This window comes from Nuphar pumila, chromosome 7, assembly GCF_984573655.1.
Source record: "Nuphar pumila chromosome 7, dmNupPumi1.hap1.1, whole genome shotgun sequence".
NCBI lineage: Eukaryota > Viridiplantae > Streptophyta > Magnoliopsida > Nymphaeales > Nymphaeaceae > Nuphar > Nuphar pumila.
The window spans coordinates 31,299,997-31,322,510 of NC_143255.1; the positions used below are offsets into that span (position 1 = coordinate 31,299,997).

At 38.9% G+C, this 22,514-nt stretch overlaps 1 protein-coding gene and 1 pseudogene across 1 annotated transcript; one reads left to right on the top strand and one right to left on the bottom strand.

Annotated features, from left to right (window-relative positions):
* The first annotated feature begins 4,126 nt into the window (after positions 1-4,126).
* LOC149831765 (sucrose-phosphatase 1-like) lies at positions 4,127-16,146 on the top strand. Its single transcript, XM_090012221.1, has 8 exons — positions 4,127-4,225; positions 4,347-4,646; positions 4,817-4,918; positions 5,147-5,341; positions 5,683-5,967; positions 6,145-6,331; positions 15,712-15,758; positions 15,856-16,146. The coding sequence occupies exons 1-8, from the start codon at positions 4,166-4,168 to the stop codon at positions 15,946-15,948; spliced, it is 1,269 nt and encodes a 422-aa protein (XP_089868347.1). The 5' UTR covers positions 4,127-4,165; the 3' UTR covers positions 15,949-16,146.
* A 764-nt stretch (positions 16,147-16,910) lies between these two features.
* LOC149831766 (NADH dehydrogenase [ubiquinone] 1 beta subcomplex subunit 7 pseudogene) lies at positions 16,911-17,194 on the bottom strand (annotated as a pseudogene).
* Between the last annotated feature and the right edge of the window lie 5,320 nt (positions 17,195-22,514).

Consider the following 22,514-nt stretch of genomic DNA (forward strand, 5'->3'; position numbering starts at 1 on the left):
CAAGTGGGTATGAATCTGAATCTGAATCTTAGTAATGGATCCAAACAACAACCAGATCTAGATGTCAATTAGATCTGAATCAAATAGTATCTGGGTTTAAAATGGATTCAAACACCAACCTTGAAAACCCCAAAGAGGAGAGGGTGAAAGAGCAAAGCTCTTAAAAAGGAGAGAGAGAGAGAGAGAGAGAGAGAGAGAGAGAGAGAGATGGTTGGGGTTTATATAGCCCCAGCCCATAAAGAAGCATTTAATGGGTTCAAACGGCCACCCATAATGGATAACCATGAATGCTCAAACGACTAGCCGAAGAAGGGTGTTAAAAATGGACAGAAACAATCCTCATAGGTTGAGGACAGACCTTGATCAAGTCAACAGGTCGACAGTCAAACAAGGGAGCGACTATTGGACCGTTTTGAACTATAGATGCTCATCCAAATACATTGTGTTTGGTCCAAACAGATCTGAATAATATCAAAAAAAGATCCAAATATGATTAATGCAAAGTCAAAGTCAATAAATAGGTCGGTCAAAGTTGATTTTAGACTTAGAGATTAAATTCATCCCAAGTACTAAAAAAGAAGTCAAAATCAAGCTGGACTTGGTCAAATCTAAGCTCAAAATTTAATACCCTTCCGGGCCTTCCCCTTTTAAGGCACCACCCTTCTGTATAAGGATAAGAGGTTTCACATAAACTTTCAATGTCAGACTAAACTTTTGTACAGAACTCAACACCCAGCACCTTAAAAAAAATGAAAATTAGTGAACATCTCTCCTAGGATTCTTTGTGTAAGTATCAGCATGGTGAGGTCAAATGAAGCATCTTCCTAAGAGGCAAGGAAGCTAAAACTGCAGGTTTGACTGCCAAACAGGGGATCCGGATGGAACCAAAATGGGCAAGGAAGCTAATGGTGGGAGATTTACTCCCAAAACAAGGGGCATGTCCAAAGTGGGTACCAAACCATTGTAAGAATTGGTGCGATCGGCCCAAATCTGCCTAATTGTACTGAATCGACTCAAATCAATTCTACAAAGGGCCGATTCAGTTTAATATTTTTAAGAGCTTTTATAGTGTTTTTTATGACTGTTAATGTTTCTTACTTTTTAATTTACACTCACAAAAAAGTGAGCTTGACACCAACCCTGTGTTAGAAAGAAGATTATAAGTTTTTAATGGAAGCCTCGGTAAGCAGCGGCAGTAACTCTTAACTATCCTAAGATAGCCAAATTCGCTGTCAAAAAAGCAGCAAACATGGCCCCATGAAATGGTATTCTTGATTCTGATTGATTCAGTTCGATTTTAAATCATTTTCCAAATCGTTTCAGACCCCAAACCGATTCTGACAACATTGTACCAAACCCACCTGAAAGCGCCGACAGTTTTATATTTGTTCGTCATCAAAGAAGGAAAAATATTTAATGCCTTTTAAAATAGTAGAACAGAAAGAACACCTCTTTCACGTTACATCGAAAGCCAACGGACAACGAGAGAAATGGTGGGAATGGAACCAAACTAGAAAGGGATATTATTCATTTATATTCTCATTCGTAGTAATATTCCTCTCTCTCTCTCTCTCTCTCTGTATGTATATATATATATATATGTCTCCTTCCGTTGCTATTGTCTCTCTTCTTTTCATATTTTTCCCTTTTTTCTCTTCGTTGGTTCCCTTGCTCCCCACTGAAATTTGAGCATTTTGCCTCAAAGCTTAAGGGTGAATTCAGAAATCATTTTAGGCTCTTGGAGTGATTTCTCTTCTGGGTATGCTTTCTCCATCCTGAAATTTGTCATTATGGCTTTATATTTTGCTATGTTTTTTAGTTTGTTGATTGGTGAATTCCATGATTGGTGGTTCTGATCGCTTATTTATTCGTATTACGGGATTTCTGGGTCGTAGTTTGCTGATTCACCATGATTCGTATTGTGGGTGTTTCTTCTTTTTGCTTTTTCTATAGTTTTCTCTGATCAGAACAGTGTGATTTGCATCCTTCAATCTGTTAAGCGTGGTTATTATATACTTCAAGTGCACGTGCCATATTTTGAGATGTAGGTGTTTCTGTGGTTATTTAGTTGTTGAGTTCTTTAGGTTCCGGAATTTCAGTAAATCGTACGCTGATTTCTCAAGAATTCTGCATTTTTTTTTTCTCGTCACGCATAATTCCAACATAATATCTTTCAAGATTGAGGTTACCTCCTGTTAATAGGCAAAGTCATAGTTACCAGGAAGCAAAATGAATACGAGAAGCAATGTGTGAGGCAGGAGCAGTGAAACTAGTGTTAAAAAGTAGTATAACATTGAAGAGGAAACACAAGCAAATGTAAGTACGGCAGGCTGAGCCAACGTTGCTAGGTCTCTGCACCTGGGGCGGTTTCTCCGAGTAAAAAAAATAGTGCCTCTTAAACTTTTCTGAAGCGTGGCAACTCCCTGGGAACAAGGGGTCAGCCCACAGAGTTTTACGCTGCCAAGACAGTGAGTAATTACGGCAGGCAGAGCCAGCGCGGCTAGGTCTCTATTCTTGGAGGCAGTTTCTCAGTGTAAATATAAAAAAAAATGCAAGTAAATGAGAAATTACATGAACACAAGTATAGAAAGTTACAAAAACCAACACACAAGCTTGTTATAAAAGGTTTATTTTTCTAATATGAAAATTATAAGTGAGGGGGAAGCGAGTGACAACTGAAAAGTGATAAGAAGAAAGAGGGAAACATTAAGGAACTGAAAGAGAATCGATTTGGGAAGGAGGAAGCAATCTTCCCACTAAAGGGTATCGAGTTTCCCATATTTCAATGGCAGGTTTCCCAAAGCTTTCATTTCTTTCAAGGAAGCAATGAGTTTCCCACTTTCGAAGAAAGCTTCCCCATGTAGCAAGAGCCTTCTGGTAACTATGGGCATATATATATGTAATGTATAAGTTCCAAATCATTTATCTTCCAGACCATCTCAGATTCTCCTAAAAAACATATTTGCATGTCCTTTTTACTTAATCTAGACCCATAAATGTGATCCCTATGCTTTATTTAGTAGAAAACATGTATTAGTTTAAAGATTTTTCATGTTTTCATGGGCTTTTAGCTTACCAAAAAAAAATCAATGATTTATATTACACCAAAAACTTAATTAACTAAAAATCAAGAATTCATGTTAAATTGATTGGGTCTGAAGCATGGTTCTTAGTGAATAAGTAATGATAAACACATCTATAGGTTTGGATTAAACAAAAAAACACATGTTAGTGCATTTTTCAAAAGGGTCTGGGACAATCCGCAAGATAAATGGTTTACTATATATAGGGTAACTGGAATATGTAAACCAGAAAATATGTAGACCGGTATACACCGAGTTTTTCATAAGTTTTTTTTTTAACTTTTTCTAAAATTTTACCATGCGGGTGCGATCTAGATGCTTGATTTTTATAGAAATAGACTCTTAGATCATCTGATTACAATGTATAAAAATGATCTTTTAAGGCTTGATCACATTTCTTGATCCGATTAGGATGATCCAATAGTCGAATCCAAGCATTGACCATGCCGAATGCATCTGAAGGGTTAGATTTGCAAAAAACACTGAAAATCTCGATTCATATTAGTTTACATATTTTGTTGGTTTACATATTTCAGTTTTCCTATATATATATATATATATATGATCCATTTGCTAAGAATTAGTTATTGGATTGTGCCTTTTCAATGAAAAAATATGATTTTATGAGTTAAAATCGATGAAAATTCTGGATTGTTGATTTTTGAAGTCTTACGAAAACCTACACACATGTTATATTGGGATAATCCAAAAGCTGATTCCTATTGAACAAACCATGTAGACCACATCTGTAAGGTCAGATTCCAAAAAAAGAACCAAAAAGAAAAATTTTAAAATAAGGACTGTCCATTCCTTTATGCCAGGTAGGAGTAACCTCTCTCTCTATATATGTGTGTGTGTGCTCATGTGTGTATATTTATTGTATAAATATATATTTATATTTATATATTTTGATGAACTTGTTTGCATGTTTGCACAATTGGTGGCAATGTTTTCTTTGATTCTTCACCAGGACCAAAATTCTTGGCATATACATTTTTGTGTTTCTTCTCTAAATAATGTTTTCTATTTGGAGAACTTTCATCTGTCATTTCACAGTATACGAGGTTGTTGCATTTAAAAGAATGGAAAGATTGAATGGTCCTGCTCGTGTCATGATGGTTTCAGATCTTGATGATACGATGGTATGGCTTTCATCGTTTTTCTTTTTTATCATATTGTCTAGATGGGTGTGCTAAATCTAGATTAGATTCAGAGTCATTTAGCTTTCTAAAGTGTAGACAATCTCTTTTTTTTTATCTGCAGGTTGATCATGATGATCCAGAGAATTTGTCATTGCTTAGGTTTAATGCCTTATGGGAAGCACATTACCGGCATGACTCTCTGTTAGTTTTTTCTAGTGGAAGATCACCCATACTTTACAAACAATTGAGGGAGACTAAACCATTGCTGACTCCTGATATAACTGTAATGTCTGTGGGGACTGAGATAAGTTATGGCGAGGCTATGTTGCCAGATGATGGGTGGGAACATCTTCTGAACCAGAATTGGGATAGGAATATAGTTGTTGCGGAAGCATCCAACCTTCCCTATCTCCAGTTCCAGGTATGAGTTTTGTTCTTTTCTAGACTTTGGTAAAGATGGCATGATGTGAAGGATCATAGTAACATTTGTTTTCTATTGCATTTGATCAAGAAGTATGGAGGTTTAGTAAAAGTGTTTTCTTAATGATGTCCCAATCTGACTTCTTTCGTGACTTCATGAGATGACCACAGCCAGAATCTGAGCAACGACCTTACAAGGTTAGTTTCTATGTTGACGAGGAATATTCCCAGGACGCAATCACCACCCTTTCAACAAAGCTAAAGAATCATGGGGTAATATATCAATCCTGACACTCAAGCCTATGCTAAAATCCTGAGGAACAAACTCTCTATGTATTTAGACACCATCCCTCCTCGCACTACAACCCCTGCCCCCCTTCTCTTCCCAGCCACCACATGTATGTTGTGTCTTTTGGCTTAATGTGACTGGCTTATTTGTTTGTTATATTGGAAGCTACCCCAACCTTGATAACTAACTTTCATTCTTGTTCACCTTTTCAGCTGGACGTGAAATTCATTTATAGTCTCAACATTGCTCTGGACATCTTACCGCAAGGGGCTGGCAAAGGTCAAGCTTTAGAATATTTGATGAAAAAGTTTAACGCTGATGGAAGACTTCCCATGAAGACTCTTGTGTGTGGTGATTCTCGTAATGATGAAGAATTGTTCAGTGTTCCAGATGTGTATGGTGTTATGGTAGGTAGCCTGCAATCTGATGGTATTTTTCTTTGTATGTCTGGTGGAACTTGTGGATTAGGCATAAGGCATATGCTCATGTTACCAGCTACAATAATATGTACACCCATCTTACTTTTATGGGAGTCTCCAACGAGGCATTGAGTTACTATTGACCCTAGGGATGCCAAATGGAAACTGCCCCTGTGACGAACAAATGAAAATTTAGCACAATGGAAGGCACCAACTTGTTTGAAGTGATTGAGAATAAAGGGAAACTGCCCCTGCTCACTGCATGCATCTTTACTTGGTACACTACTTGGAATGCATTTTTCCAATTTATTTTGTCTGTCAATGTACAGGTCAGCAATGCTCAACAGGAACTAGTGAATGCAATAAATGCCAAAAACAATCCTCAAATAATTCATGCAAGTGAGCGATGTGCAGCAGGAATTATACAAGCTATTGGTCATTTTAAGCTAGGGCCCAACACCTCTCCAAGGGACATTGTTGACTATTCCCAGTGCATGACAGAAGAATTCACTCTTGGGCATGCAGTGGTGAAGCTCTATGGACTGTATGAAAGATGGCGTCGAGCGGACATTGGAAATTCAGAGAATCATCTCCAAGATATTAAAAGAAACTTTGTGTGTCATGCCTTCTTAATTCTTAAACTTGTTTTCTTTTGTTTTCAAGTATATCTTCCCCTTAGAATAGGACTGTCATTAAGTTTTAACCATCTATAACTGTAAAGAAGATGCAAGTTTATGTTTTTCTGATTTCTTTTCTAGTCATAGGTTTCTAATTCTTTTTTTATTTGGCAGTATCCAAGTGGAATTATCGTCTGCCCATGGGGTGTTGAACAGTCACTCTATGAAGCTGCAGACGCATTGAGGCAGCATTATGGCGATAAGCAGGGAAAACAGTTCAGAATATGGATCGACAGGGTTTCAACTGCACAACTTGGGTCTGATTCTTGGCTTGTGAAGTTTAATAAGTGGGAGTTGTTTGGTGAGTGATACTAGACTTAAGAAATCTCAATCTACTATGCCATTTAGAAACTGTTGGCAACATGCAATCTCTTGTATGTTTTGTTCATTTAGAAAGCATTAAAAAGGTATCTTAAAAATGAAGCTTGCAAACTATGATGAGATTCACAAAATTCAATGTTGTATATACTTTTCATTCTTTTGCAAACTGTTACAGTATATATTTGCCCAAAATTATGTCTCCAGCATTTTACCAGCAAGTTGTAATTTAGTATGAGTTTTCTGTTATTATATCCCTTTAGCTGAAAATGACTTGTGTGACTTCCATAATGTAGGTGAAAGATTCTACTTTTTCTTTGCTTGGAAATGTAGGCTGTTTGTGGCATTCAAACTGGAGATCTCTTGGTTAAAGATAGTCTGAATGAATCTTCTAACTATCACATTGGACCCTCATAAGAGTCCTATTTAAGTGACATATCCATCTAACAGTCTGCCACTGGATTCTTTTTTTTATCTGAGGGTAGCTACTTCATGGATTCAAGAAGATCTGAACATAAAGGGGGGATAGGATATAAATGGTTAGTTTAGTTAATCGATGTGCATGAAAGTTGGCTAATTTCTTTTTTCTGGTGAACAGTCTTGTTATGATGCTCGATTCCTATGTCACATGGATGCTTCATTCAACATAAACACCTGAATAAGCCGAAGCTTGGCGACTCCCTGGGGTCGAGGGTTAAACCTTCGGAGTTTTACGCTGACAGGACAGCGACCGTAAGTATGTCTGGCTGAGCCAGCACGACTAGGTCTCTGCACTTGGGGCGGTTTCTCTGAGTAAAATATAAAAAAAAACATAAACACCAGAAGGTTCAGAACACAGGAGAACACATTGTTCAGCTTGTGTCGGACTTGATCAATAGTGTCTGTAAAATCATAATCATCATGCCTTATGCCATCTATGGAGGTGGGCATAAATAATTTGAATATATAAACTTATCCCTCTATCCTACTTTTGACAAAATTAACATGCTCATATCACTTATATTGTCATATCCCTCTCTGTGTCATTGTGTGTGTTACAGTTTGAATCATTGGGTCAACCAGTGTCTAAAAGAATGTACTACTAAGTTGCTTGATAGATACATAATTGGAGAACATGAAGATGATAAACTATTCATTTAGCATGCTGAATGATCTGAAGATGGGTTGCCATGTGTTGGGAACAACTCAATGCATTATCAATAAATCAAACAAACAAAAAATGGAAGAGAAAGAAATCAACCACATGAAGAACAAGGATTTTATGTGGTTACGTTCACGGCTGCACTGAGATCTTCTATTTAGATTGCGATACAGCACACCTTACAAAAGGTGGATTGCTCTCTTTAAATACATGGAGTCTAGGGCAATTTATTGTTAAATTGTACATATATAGGTGTATAATACGATTGTATATGCATATATATACATATAAATATGTATATATATTTTTCTTGTGCTTGTAATAGGTAATACCCATTAGGGATATTGTTGTCACTTCACATTATGTAATAGGTTGTGCCCATTAGGGGCACTTTAGTATTTTTACTTTTTTTCTTTTTATTTTCTGTTTTTGTCTTTTTATTTTTAGCTAAGGACATAATGGTCCTTAGCCATTAGAGCTGTTGGTGTGGTTCCCAAGGTCCCAACGGCTATATTTATAGTTGTTGGGGTGGTTCCAAGAACTCTATATGACCTCTCTTTTCTATATAAAATCCCCTTGTTGTATGCTTGTTCTCGAGCAATTATCCAATAAATTCCTATATTTTTTTGTGTGTTGTTATTGCCCATAAGAGGCATTTGTGATTGAGTTTTGTATTTAGACCCATAAGTGGTCCTTGTTCATGTGTATTGTTTTTTCCCATAAGATGCTTCTGCTTGTGTATTGGATATTTCATTATATGGTATCTGAGCCTTGAGACTCCATCATTGGAAGTTGCATTGAAAGAGTGCATAGTAGAACCTCAAAGACGACGGAGACTTAGTTTCTTACCTTGGAAAACATGCCATCAACATTCTCCATTTTCTTCTTCTCTCTACCTTTGTTTCCTCCTTCTTTCTAGCTATTTCTTCTTACCTCTTTGGTCAATAAAGAAGTTGTAACCGTTGTTTCCATCAAATTTGATGGGACCAACTATAATGTATGGGCCACTAGTGAGAAAGGAGCTATGGCATTTGATTGATGGTTCCACTCTGGAACCTCAACCATCTCTTGCCAAATTATTATTGAAGATGGTGGGCCTAAAGAAGAAATTTTAAAAGCCTTGAAAAAGACAAGGCTCTTCTTAAATACAAGAAGGAGCAAAAAGAATGGGAAGTAGGTCATGCCAAAGTTCTTTCCCTATTTATTGAAAGTATGAATACCGATCAATGTGAAAACATTCTAGAATTTGAGAGAGCGGACCTAGCTTGGGTATATCAAACAAACTTACACCCAAAAGGATGGTGCTCACAATGGGAGATTCACAACAAGGTCCATATTTGCAAACAAAATGATAAAAATGTATATGAATAGTATAGCTCTCTAAAGAAACTGTGGGACCAAATGGCCAAGTTTGAACCCATTTGGGATACTTCTGATGATGCTCGTCGTAGAAAAGAGCAAATTTTGGAAGAACAATTTTTCTAATTTATGCAAGGCCTTAAACCCGAATTCGAGCAAGTATGGATCAATATAACTCATCGCAACAAGGGAGATTCTCAACCTCAACATGAGGTTTTTGGCTCAAGTATGTATGGAAGAAACAAGGTTGAACATCATGAAAAATATGTTAGAGCCAAAAGAAGCCAAGGAAAATGTGTTGGAGTTCTCAAGACTCGGAGCCAACACTTACTCTTATAGGCCTCCTCATTTTTACAAATCCAACTTCAAGAGGCCACATAGTGATCAAGGGATAAAAAAGATTATTTGTCATAATTGTGGCAAATTAGGGCATATCAAGCCTTATTATTCTAAATTCAAAGGAAGAGATGAACGAAGAGCGACGAGTGTAGATTCATCACAAGAAGACCAGAATGGACACTTTTTAAAGGTTCATCATCTTCTACTACGGATGTCATTGTTTCCTCGTCTTCTCCCCCAAGTAAAATACCTTGGTTCTTAGACTTTGGTGCTTCTATTTATATGACCCCTAAAATTTCTTTACTCTATGAATTAAAAAATAATTCAAGTGGATCTGATGTTTTTACTGTGGATGGCTCTTCTCTTGAAATAAAGCCAATGAAAATTAAATTAAAAATAAATAAATTTTGTTATTTCAAAAATTATATTTATTTCAAAACTTAATTTAAATCTTCTCCCCGTTTCTCAAATTGCCAACCATAACTGTAAGATTTCTTTATCATCTAATCAATGCGTAATACAAGATCTCCAGTCTAGGATGCAGATTAAGGAAGAGGATCTCTACTACATGGACCGGCTAATTCCACCAAAAACTCCTTTGTCTCAATGTACAAAATTTGGATATTATTTTGTGGCATAAAAAATTAGGATATCCTAGTATTTTCAAATTATTCAATTTACCTCATTTGAGAAAATTTTGTAATGAAAAAATTGATTGTACTTATTGCATTCTTGGCAAAATGAAGGTCATTCCTTTCCAAGAAAGAACTGTTTTTTCTTTTAAACTACTTGAATTAATTCATTCAGATGTATGGGATTCGATTCTTGTTACATCTAAAGGTGGCCTTGCTTATTATGTAATAATCATTGATGATTATTCACGATTTACATAGATCTATTTTCTTAGGCATAAAAATAAAGTTTTTGAGACCTTTAAATTCTTCCATAACTTGGTTACAAATTTATTTCAAGCCAATATTATTACTTTTCGCTCTGATTCTAGGAGAGAGTTTATGTCAAATGATTTTAGAAAATATTTAAAAACTAATGACATTGTTCACCAAAGATCTTGCCCTTATACCTCCAAAAAAATGGTTTAGCCGAAAGGAAGCATAGACACATCATAGAGACCACCAAGACCTTACTTATTTCCAAAAATGTTCCAAAAATATTTTGGGCTGAAGCCGCACTTACCACTGTTTATCTCATAAATCAAATTCCTTCGGTAAAACTTCAAAATATCACTCATTTCGAAAAACTTTACAAACTTCCTCCTGATTTTTCTAGATTAAGAACTTTTGGTTGTTCATGTTTTGTTTTTACAAACAAAAATGCAAAAATGCTAAGTTGTCCCCTAGAGTCATTCCTCGTGTTTTTCTTGGGTATGGTGAGACCCAAAAAGAATTTACATGTTATGACATAAAAAATGGTAGACTTTTCCAGGAATGTTATCTTTTTGGAAAAAGAATGTCTTTTTGATCAAAATGTGCCTAAGAAAATGAGAGACTATTCTTTCTTATTTGAGTTACTTCCTAATGAAGATTCTATTTGTTTTGGTCATCATTAACCTATGATTCATATTCCTGCTAACGAGGACCATAATTTAGATAATAATAAACCTAATCTCTTTCATTATAGAAAAAGAGACACTGAGACTCAACCTAGTGCTTTAGACAAATATTCTAACCTCGAGTCACAAGATTTTAGTGGCCTTAGGAGAACCATTAGGGAATCCAAACCTCCACATAGATTTGTTTCATATGATTTTTTTTTCTTCTCAATATAGAGCTTGTCTAGCCAAAAAAAAATCTTATTATGGACCTATTTTCTACAAAAGGCCAAAGATCATCTTGAATGGATAGATGCTATCAACTATGTACTTGAAGCCTTAGAAATTCTCACACATAAAAAATAGAAGATTTACCATCTGGAAAAAATCTATAGGTTGTATGTGGGTTTATAAAGTAAAAACTAAGAGTGATGGTTCCTTAGAAAGATATAAGGCTATACTTGTTGCCAAGGGATTTTCAGAAGAATACGATATTGATTATGATGAAACATTTGCACCTATAGCTAGGATGATCAAAGTTAGATCCCTTATAGTTGTAGCCGCCATTAAAAATTAGTATATCTACCAAATTGATGTTAAAAATGTCTTCCTGAATGGTGAGTTAAAGTAAGAAGTTTATACGGGTCCTAAGCCAGGATATGAAATTTGTGCAGGAAAGGTTTTTCATCCTTGTATGGTTTGAAACAAGCCCCCAAGGCTTGTAATTTTTTATGCTTAATATTGATTTTAAATCATGTTATATTGACACTGCTATGTTTGTTCAGCATTCTGATGCCGGTATTGTGATTATTCTTCTCTATATTGATGATATGATCATTACTGGAAGAGACAAACAGGGAGTTATTCATATTAAAAATGTTTTGAAAAAAATTTGAAATAATTGACCTAGGCTTAGATATTTTTTAGGGATTGAGGTAGCATACTCATCTAGATGATATTTTCTAACTCAATCCAAGTTTACTACTGAGATTATTGACAAGTTAGCATTTCATATGAGAAGACGGTGGATACTCCTGAAGTTATCAATGCCAAGATGAAAATCGATGATGGGACACTCCTGGATGACTCCACTCCGTACAGCCAAATGATTGGGGCTCTTACCTACTTGACCATTACCTGACTTGACATCTCTCATGCTATTTATACAGTAAGCCAATTTCATCATTCTCTTACTACACTTCACATGAGTATTGTTATATGTATTGTTAGATATTTACAAAATTATGTTTCTAAAAGAATTATTTTGTCTTCTTCCTCCTTTCTTGAATTCAAGGTTTTAAAACCCGTGACTCGGGACTCGACTCGTTCTTTATTGACTCGTGACTCGGCGGGTCAACTCGGTGACTCGGACCGGGTTTTGTTAACTTTTGATTTTAAAAGAAAAACAATTTATAATTTGTCTCAAACCATGTTTTTCAGTAAACAAGAGATCCTTGGGTTGTGTTAAGGCATGTAATCACTGAAACTGGGAGAGAGATGTGACTCTTTCTTAGGTTGCTTTTGAACTGATAACAATTGGCATCAACTAAATTAGCTTGGTTTTTGCTTGTATTACTTCCTGGGTTTGTCATTTTCTAGTTAAACCATTCATAGAGAGCAGTAGCATTGAAAAATGCATAGGATGATCTCTGCCAGACTATCTCACAAGAATATTCCCAACTTACCAGTTACCCTTGTGTCATGCCCCCTTATACAATATTCTTAATGAAAAATTGAACAACAATGGCATGCCATGTGTCTTTTTTGTTGTCCATGTGACCATATATAAATGTACATCCTTGACAAATGAACAAAGGTCATTAAAAGCAACTAATGTTGTAGCAAAAACTCTAGGATAGCCTGCTAAATAGCCTTCAAATTTCTTTTTTAGACAAAGGACTATGGAGTAAGTTGAAGAATAACTATGGTGTAAGTTGAAAAATATGAAATTAAGTGGCATGACAAAAATTCTCGAAAGAGATGCAGCATATAAAATTCTGGTTGTTCACTCCCAAATAGAGCTAAAACTCTTTTCCCTATGAACACTGGTTCCTAATGTTGTTTCTTATGAATTAGCGGGATTTTTGTATTTTGATGGTTTTGTGCATTGTCAAGCAATCAAGAACTTATGTGAAGCTCTGTTGACATTTGTCTTATTGGTAGAAATTTATGGAAACGTTACGAATCCTCTCTTTAGTGACTTCTAGCTACTGGCTACCACAAGGCCAATTACCAGTTTCCAACATATACTTAGTTCCTTAATTTTATGCTTCTGATAATACATGATGAATATTATAGTTGATTATGCTATGATAGTGATACCTAGTACCTGTTACGAAGTTAACACACACACAGGGAAGATTCAAGAGCACACATACCACAAATCCAATGAGCACATCAGTCCACCAAATCAGCCAACACAAGGACCACTAAGGACACACTCACAAGAGACCCTAAGGGTCTGTCTGATTGCTTGTCCAAGATTGGATAGACCCTTAGAACATAACAGACAAAACATATGTTCTGTCTGTAACAACCGTACTTCATCCCATGTTTGTTTCAACTCAAATGAAAAAACAAATTTCAAACATCCCAGAACTCGCCCGAGTCCGCCCGAGTCAAGCCGAGTCAGGTCGAGTCAGGCTGAGTCAGGCCCGAGTCTTGGCAAGCCGAGTTTGCCTTGTCGGGTTGACTCGTTGGAGGGCCGAGCCGAGCCGAGTCAACGAGTTGACTTGGTGAGTTTTAAAACCATGCTTGAATTCACTGCATATACTGACTCTGATTGGGTAGGAGATCCCAATGATAAACACTCAACCATTGGTTTTTGTGTCTTTATAGGTAACTCGTTGGTGTCTTAGAAGTGTAAGAAGCAACACAAAATTTCTTTGTCATCAACTGAAGTTGAATATCGCGCCATGACTGCCACGACATCCGAAATGGTATGGTTGAGATGATTATTAAAAGACATGGGAGTGCTGATGAAGTCACTTTCGCAGTTATGTTGTGATAACAAGAGCACCATTTATATAACTGACAACCACATTTCATAAAAGGACTAAACATATCGAGATGGACTGCCACTATGTTCGTGAAGAATAACTTAAGAAGACTATTATTCTATCATATGTAACATCAGAATTTCAGTTAGCCGACTTTTTCACAAAGGCGCTTTCTTCTCTTCGGTTTCATTTTTTGACAAACTTTGGCGCTTTCTTCTCTTCGGTTTCATTTTTTGACAAACTTTCGGTGATTATACCATAAGTTTGAGGGGGAGTGTTAAATTGTGCATATATATAAGTGTATAATATGGTTGTATATATATATATATATACATTTTTTTTCTTGAGCTTGTAATAGGTAATACCTATTAGGGGTATTGTTGTCACTTCACTTTGTGTAATAGGCTATGCCCATTAGAGGGGCTTTAGTATTTTTACTTGTTTTCTTTTTATTTTCTGTTTTTGTCTTTTTATTTCTAGCTAAGGACATAATGGTCCTTAGCCATTAGAGCTGTTGGGGCGGTTCCCAAGGTCCCAACAGTTGAGGTGGTTCCCAAGAGCTCTATATGACCTCTCTTCTCTATATAAAGGAGAGTCTTGTTGTATGCTCATTCTCAAGCAATCATCCAATAAATTTTTATATTTTTTATGTGTTGTTCTTGCCCATAAGAGGCATTTGTGATGGAGTTTTGTATGTAGACCCATAAGTGGTCCTTATTCATGTGTATTGTTGTTGCTCATAAAAGACTTATACTTGTGTATTGAATATTTCATTACACTTATTGGATAAAATTACAAAACTGTCCTTCAAAATAATGTTGCCTTGGGGCTCATGCCTCCAAACTCCTACCTTACGGCCAGGGGGCGCTGCCCCCTGAAACCCCCGCCAATTTACCGCGAAGTTGGATCTGCAAAAATTAAGGATTTATATCAAGGTAGGAATCAAGCTCCACACTCCTTCAACATGTTGGAAACAAATTATTGGGCTGATCCAATGTTCAATGCATGGATTTAATACAAGAAACAATGCAATGCAATGCAATGCAAGAGATGCACGCACCTATGGTGGGTTCCAAAACCATATCTGCGAAGTCAGGACTTGGTTGAAATGAGCATGAACTTTTGTTAGGCTGCATACCATAGTGTGGTAAAATGACTACTACCTGGAACTATAAGAACACAGTAAGGTGAGATCAAGCTGCAGACCTACAGGAAGCCTTCCACATAGTTGAAAGTAAGCAGAAAAGGAAGGCGGTTGGTTTATCAGCTCCACTGTAGGTGCTGTAGAAGTATTGGAGGATGATTTAGGTGCAAGGCAGACTACAGACAAAGAACCTTGAGATTTAAAATTCTTGTTTTCACCAGGTATATGACTCATCAAGAAGTGTATCCCTCTCCTTGTCACATCCATGTCTCAAGGCTTAAGCATCATACATAAAAGTCTCATAGGAATGTAAGCACTTTACTCTTTTCGCCTTGATTTGAAATTTTGTATCTGTATCCACCTTTTTTTCCTTTATTTCCCTCCACAATTTACAGGGAAAATGTTATGAGCCTAGGTAAAGCCGTGTTTTGGAAAGTTTTGTCTTCATTATTTGTTGTAAGTAGTAATCTGATTTTAACTTTGTTGTCTTTATGCCTTTATGTAGTGAACTGTTCGGATTCTTCATTGTAATATGTTTGTCTTATATTATTATGTATACATGTCTTATATTATTATGTATACGTGTCAAACTAGCCAGCCAACAGCTTGAATACAATCAGTATGCATATTATAAATTTTAGTTGCTGAAATTCTTAAATCCTATGGCATTGTCAGTCCGCACCTACTGCTTCCTGCTACACATTCAACCGATGAACCTTAGCCATAGCATGCTTGGAAATTTGTGTGCACATGCACCTCTGTGTTGCCTTAGGTTGTGTATAACTTTGTGTGCTCCTCATATTTCATTTGTTGTTGCTGCATCTAATTCCAGAAGGAAAGCGGCAATGCTGTGTTGCAACTGCGCTGTTACAATCCAAGGTAATTTGGTTTGGATATATATAGTCTGGTTTCTTTTTTCGTATAAATTTTAACGTGGATATACATCTGAGATGGTTGCATTTCGAATGTTAAACAGTCTGAGGAAACAGAGCCGTTCGTTTGGGTTCATTTGCATCAGACATGGCTTGATCAGATTGGAAACATGGATGAAAATGGCTGGATATTTTAGAAAGGGGAAGAAACCTCAGTCTTCAAAATGTATTTATGTGATAAAAAATAAATAAATTTTCATATTGGCCCAATGGACATCACCTTCTTCAAGTGTAATAAAATTAAATATAACTATTGTTTGTTGTTTGAAACCAAAATGATGCTGTATTAAACTTTCAATGGTGCCCATCCGTGAGGGATTTTTCTCCAATGGCATTACAGTTCGACTGATTTCCACTTTGGCAGTTGGATATACTCTTTCATCCTTTTCTGTTTTCTGGATAATGGGGGAAAACCACCTCTCACTCACTCTTGAACTCATTGGTGTGTAAAACACTCCAGTTTCTCCTTGCTTACTGGAGACTGCACCCAGCTTAAGCCTCATGGCAAGGGATACAATCTTGTGTGTTTTGAACCCGTGGCTTCCCATTCAGCTTGGCGATGATCATGAGGCACCCTTCCCAGATGAGTGGAGCCACTGTGGAGGCCTGTTGCAACATGTTAATGCTTTGCCCCCCGTATAAGGGATGTCAATGAATCAGATTTTATCCAATATGCGATTGAAACCAACTTTGTTTAGTCAGGTTCCGTAAGCCAAAACCTTATAGATTTTAATAAAATTCATACATGCTTTTCTATTTTTGCTGCTGAATTCGATGGATATCTGGATTTGACAGATATTTGAATCTGACTACATGTAAAAAATCAGATTTGGTATGAGTTTTTCTCCATTTGAAGTGGAATATTTTTGGTCAATATCCAATTAGTTGGATGTGGTATTGGCTACATCCGACCCAAATCCAAACCGTTTACATCTCGCGCCCCATATCAATGGAGTCTCTCTCTCTCTCTCTCTCTCTCTCTCTCTCTCTCTCTCTCTCTCTCTCTCTCTCTCTCTCTCTCTCTCTCTCTCTCTCTCTCGTTGGCATTCAATTGGCCCACCTTATGCTTGTTGTTGGAGGGACAGCAGGACCCTGATCATCACATGTTGGCGGTTTTGGGGATCAACGGAATAGGTTGCTTCGGCTGCTCTCTTCTTCTCCTCGCCGTCTGGATAACCCTCTTCATCACCAGCTTGTACTTGCACTTCTCGTAGTGGTGCCTCTTGCTCTCGCACTTCAAGGGAGGTAGATCTCTTTGACCCTGCTTTTGTTGAGGAGGATGAGGAGGTGGGTACTCTGGTCTCTGTAGGGGATAGCGACCTAGGCCTCCACCATCTCATCCTGAGTTGTGATCATCTTTTTCGATGATCCCTTCACCTCCATTTTGCAACACACCTCTCTCTCCTTATGTGCCTCCAAGCAGCCCATTTCTAGGGCCTCGCTCCAGATCGCTCGTTGGCCTCGAACCAATGAGCCCTTCAATTCATCCAGGTTGCTATCAATGACTAGGGGGCTGCCTTTGCTCTCCGCTGGTAGGGTATCGACGTTGTACTCCTTTTCAGGCTCAAATATAGATTTTTCTCTTTGCTTTCGGCATCGCTGCGCTCCTACCTTGTCGTGGGCTCCCTTCACATCTCAGACGTTCAGCATTTTCTACGTGGGGTAAGGTTGGAGCCTGTCGCTGCGTGCTCTGCTCAGGCAATGTTGGTTTTGCCATTCTTCTTTCGTGTGCCATCGATTCGGGCAACAGATAAGTTGTGGCAGTAGGTTCCCTCTTATTGGCAGCGTTTCTTCCATGCCCTTCGCTCTAGATCTCAGTTAAGCCTTGTCAGGTAGGGGGATTGGTGGTGTGTTGCTTGTTTCTCCCTGAATTTTCATAAGCGTCTTCACTGCCACAATTGTGATTCCTCTTTTTTATCTCGGCGTCACCCGGTTTGGATGTGCAGGCATTCTGCCTTCTCTCCTTCACTCTCGATTGGGTTGTCTCTTCCTTCCCAAGCCCTCGCTAGGTTGGGGCATTTTCATGCTCACCGGAGTCATCTTCGGCTAATCAGACACCTATCTTTCTCATCGTGGGTGCAAATTGGTGATCTTCAGCAGCCGACAGATTCCTTCCTCACGATCAAGATTGGGTCTATCTGGGTCCCGATACGGTCGTCGCCCATTGCTAAGGTTTCTCAGTCCTCGTCTCCATCTTCCCTTGCCTCTTTTTCGATGAAGGATACCCTCATTCTAGCTCAACTTCTCGATACACGTGTCTCCCAACCGTTGGTTGTTTCGTGCAGGTCTGGTTTTTCTGGCGCTCTTTTCCGAGTCTCTTTAGTGGCTCCTCCAGGTATGCTTGAATGCAGTGGGAAATCAGACCTTCATCATTCAACGTTGTCGCTCGTGCCGCCTGGTATGGACTCGCATGCCTATGCCCAAGCCTACATTGATTTCTCTAATACAGATCATACAATCAATTTGTCTCCTTGGGACCTGGCACCTTTTTCATCCCTCTCCAGGACGTCGATCGTTCTGCATGGGGAAGGCCCCATGCAGTCTAACCATTTCAATGATTTCTCTTCTCGAGACCTGGCGCTTGTTTTTCCTCCTAGGCAGGGCCCTCAACCTGCTTATTCTTGCGTGCCCTCCCAAGTCTCGTTGGTGACGCCTTCGGGTTTGCTTGCTCGAGGTCAATCGATCATTTCTTTGCATCCTTGAGAACTGGTGTTTTCTTCGACCTTCTCCCTTTCCAATTGATGCTCGGTGGCACGGGTGGACAGTCTTGCTCATGGTAGCCTTAGTTCAATCTCTTTCTTCATTCTCTTTCCATCCTAGAATTTTGCTTACCCTGCTATTCATATTGTGGCGATTCATGCTATCTCCAACCATGCCAACAACTGCATGGTGATTGACTTCTCGATTCTTTATCCTCACCCTTTTTCTCCTCATGCTTCGAAAGTTATCTCATATTCCTCACGTCCAGTTTTTTCTCCTATCATTGGCCCCGATGGCGGTCTGTCAAGATGTGTGTCGACTCACTTGTCTTCCTTTAAGCTATATCTGCATCCCGATTCGCACCTTTTGGGTATTAAGATCAGTGACGCTGCTCGACTGCTGAATATCTCTCTCTCCACATCTCAGTTGTTAGCTCTATCGGTTGTCATGGATTCAACTATTTTTTGTCTCTATTATGTTCTCGGGAATATCCTTTGTCTGCCACCTTCTATTTTGTTCGGTTCTTCATAGAATGACTCTTCCGTCGAGAATGTTCAGTGTTCCCCCATTGGCTGTAGTAGATGAAGGAGGGTTGTCTTTTCAGATTCGGTTTCTCCTGGTTGGTCTCCTTGTAGATCGCTCAAGTTGCAGCAGCCACGGGTCTTTTCAGATTTTGTGCCATGAAGCTTGTTTGTTTGAATATTAGGGGCCTCAATTCTGCCTCCAAGCGCTTGTTTTTGGCGAGTTGGATTAGACAGACTAATCATGACCTTTTTTCCATTTGTGAAACTAAAATGAATGACATCCCACTTGCGGTCGCTTCTTCCATTTGGCGGGGTGCAAATTTTTTCTTTAAGTCAGTGGTCAACCATGTTGGCGGCATCCTCCTCTTTGGCAAGAAGTCTTTACATTTATCGCAGCTAAACGTGGGTATCTACTCTTTGTCTGTTGCCTTCACCATACAGTCGGTTGGTCGGAGAGCAGTGGTGTATGTGGTTTATGGACCCAACCTCGCTAACAGGAGGTCAGTGTTTTGGGATGACCTTGATAAGGTGGTTACTTCTAATGATTTATGCCACCTTATTATGGGTGATTTCAATTGTATGCTTTCTCCTAATTATTCCAATTCTATCATCCTTCCTAATCCCTCATTCGAGGCTTCCAAGACTCTATTCACTGGCATCTCCTTTATCCTCTTCCTCTTACCGGTGAGCATTTCTCTTGGTCGAATAGGTGATCGTGCCCATGTTGTCGAGTTCTGGACATGGTATTTGTCACCCCCACTTTGTTGGACCTCATCCCTGACATTAAATGTATCTTGCTTGCACCCTCTATCTCTGACCATGGTCAGCTCATCACTCTTTGGGGGGATGGATTCTCCTTCTCCAGGCGCTTTGTTTTTTTAGCAATGGTGGCTCCAGGAGCCGGATTTCAATTCGGTTATTTTGGCCTCTTGGTCTAAACCTTCTGTCGAGCATTGGGCTGCTCTTTGGCTTATCAACAAGCTTTCATGTCTTGCTAAGGATATCAGGGTCTGGATCCATAATTGCAACATTATGAAATTTTAGCATTTGGATGCTTGGGAGCGTGAGCTTTCTAAATTGTACCAGTCTATGTCTTCCCCTAACGCTTTTTCTGAACCTCAACTTTTGAGTCTCCAAGTCAGGTCCATTGAGCCATCTATGCTGTTGAATAATTGGAGAGTCAGGGATGAAATCCTTTGGAAGCAGCGATCCAGGGTGAATTGGCTCAAAGCTGATGATGGTAACACTAATTTTTTTCACTCCTATGCGTCCCACCGCCATCGGAGGAAGGCCATCCCTTCTATTTCTATTGAGGGCACCTCTTTCTCTGATCAACTTATCATCAACCAGACCATCACGCATTATTTCAAGTCTATTTATGCCTCTTTAGTGGTTGCGAAGGGGAATATTAGGTCTGTCGTGCTACGAGCGATCTCTCATGGCCAAGCATGTGCTTTACAAAGAAGATTCTTGGATGTTTAGATCCTTTGTGCTATCAAAGATCTGTCTGGTTGGAAAGCGCTCGGCTTTGATGGGTTTCATGTTGACTTTTTCAGGATTTTCTAGAATTCTGTCAAACTGGACGTGGTTAGCCTCTTCGATGACTTTTATCGCAATTCTAGGCTGCCATACCCTTTTCACTTAGCCATTATTTTGCTTATTCCTAAAGACGACGATGCTTCAGATATCTCTCGGTTATGCCCGATCTCGGTGACAAGTGCTCTTTACCGTATGATTGTCAAGGTTTTGGCAAACATGCTGAAATCGGTAACTCAGCAGATCTTCTCGGACTCTCAGTTTGTCTTCATCCATAATAAGAGAGTTCATCATTCTTTTATCATGCTAATCGAGGTTGTGCACTCTTTGCATATTTGCGGTCAACCTTCTTTCGTTCTTAAATTAGATTTTCATAAGGCCTTTGATTTTGTTCAATGGCCATTTTTATTTCAAATGCTATCGAACTTCGGGTTTGGTTGTCGGTTCTTTGGTTGGGTTAGGTAACTAGTCTTGAATGCCCAAACTATGTTGAATATCAATGAAACTTTTGGGAAACAGTTCAAGCTGGAGTGGGGTCTGCGTCAAGGTTGCCCTCTTTCGCCTTTATTGTTTAATATGGTTGTCGAGGGTCTTGTTGTGCTGCTTAAGCGGGTCGCTGCCTGTAGTTTCGTTGATCCCTTACCGGTCTAGGACTTTCATGCTCATGCTCTTATTTATGATGATGATATGATCATTTTTTATCGCGCTAGTGTTCAGCAGATGCTTCGATCGAAGCTCATTCTTCAATTTTTTTCTCTCTTTCTGACCTTTCTCTTAATAAGCAAAAGTGTTCTCTTTTTATGTTCCACGTCCAACTCTCTATGTTAGCTACTGGGATGAAGATTTTTAATTGTGTTATATCTGAGCTACCTATGTTGTACTTGGGTTTGCCGTTACAAGTTAAGTGCTTTTCTTCTGTAGCCTGGGCTTCGACGCTTCTTAAAGTTAAGCGCAAATTACTCTCGTGGCAAGCTTCTTATCTCTCGTATGTCGGTCGCCTCACTTTAATGAAGCACGTTCTCTCGACCATTCCAGAATTCTTCATGTCTATGTTTCTGATGTCTGTGGGTTTGAAGAAGCAGCTGACGCGTTTGCTGACAGAATTCCTTTGGTCTAGGTGTCATCTCAAGGGTAAGCGCCACATGGTTGGCTGGCGTTCAGTGGTCTTGTCGTGTTCTATGGCCGGTTTAGGTGTTCTTGCGCTCAAATTCAGGAGTATTGCCCTAGTCTCTAAGCAATGCTAACTTTTTCACCAACCGGATAATCCTTGTGTTACCTTTCTTCTCTCTAAGTATGGGCTTCATTCTCTCCTTCCAATTTTTCTACGCTCGTGGCGTGGAGCATTTTTCCATCTGCATAAGTCTTGGTGGTCGGCTTTAGCGTTCTTCAGCGATAATTTTGAGGATCCCGCCGATATTGGTAATTAGGTACATTGGGCTATTGCTCCTACCAGAAAGTTTCTGACCAGCAAAGTCTATAGATCGTTGCTTCCCCAGGGGGCGGCCTGGTTGCCCAAATCTCCGCTCTGAGCGAAGGGCCCTTCACCCCGTTCTCAGGTCCTGGCTTGGTTAATCTTGCACGATAAGGTCCAAACTCACTCTACCTTAAAGAGGTGGGACTTCCAGCTTTCGAGCTGGTGTGTGCTTTGTCATGCTGCTGAAGAATCCTCGTTCCACCTCTTCTGGTCTTGCCCTACCTTTGTGGAGATCTTTCGTAGGATTTGGAGGCACCCGGAGGTCTTGGTTATGGAGGAATCCTTTGCGCTAGACCTCATCTTGGGTCCAGTCTGCCTTCGACGCAGTAAGCGGTGGCGGTTAATCTGGAGGTTGTGGTTATTTACCACTTGGTGGTTCGTTTGGATGACACACAACGATGCCCTTTTTCGAGAATCTTCGGTCAACATTAATCATCTTGCTCAGAAAATCCTAGTGGAAGTTAAAGCG

What these genes read in the sequence shown, in the direction of transcription:
- LOC149831765 (XM_090012221.1), top strand. Translation starts at nt 4,166, where the DNA reads ATGGAAAGATTGAATGGTCCTGCTCGTGTCATGATGGTTTCAGATCTT. An exon ending in CAAAGCTAAAGAATCATGGG is followed by an intron (nt 4,919 to 5,146) that starts GTAATATATCAA and finishes TCACCTTTTCAG; the next exon opens with CTGGACGTGAAATTCATTTA. An exon ending in CAGATGTGTATGGTGTTATG is followed by an intron (nt 5,342 to 5,682) that starts GTAGGTAGCCTG and finishes GTCAATGTACAG; the next exon opens with GTCAGCAATGCTCAACAGGA.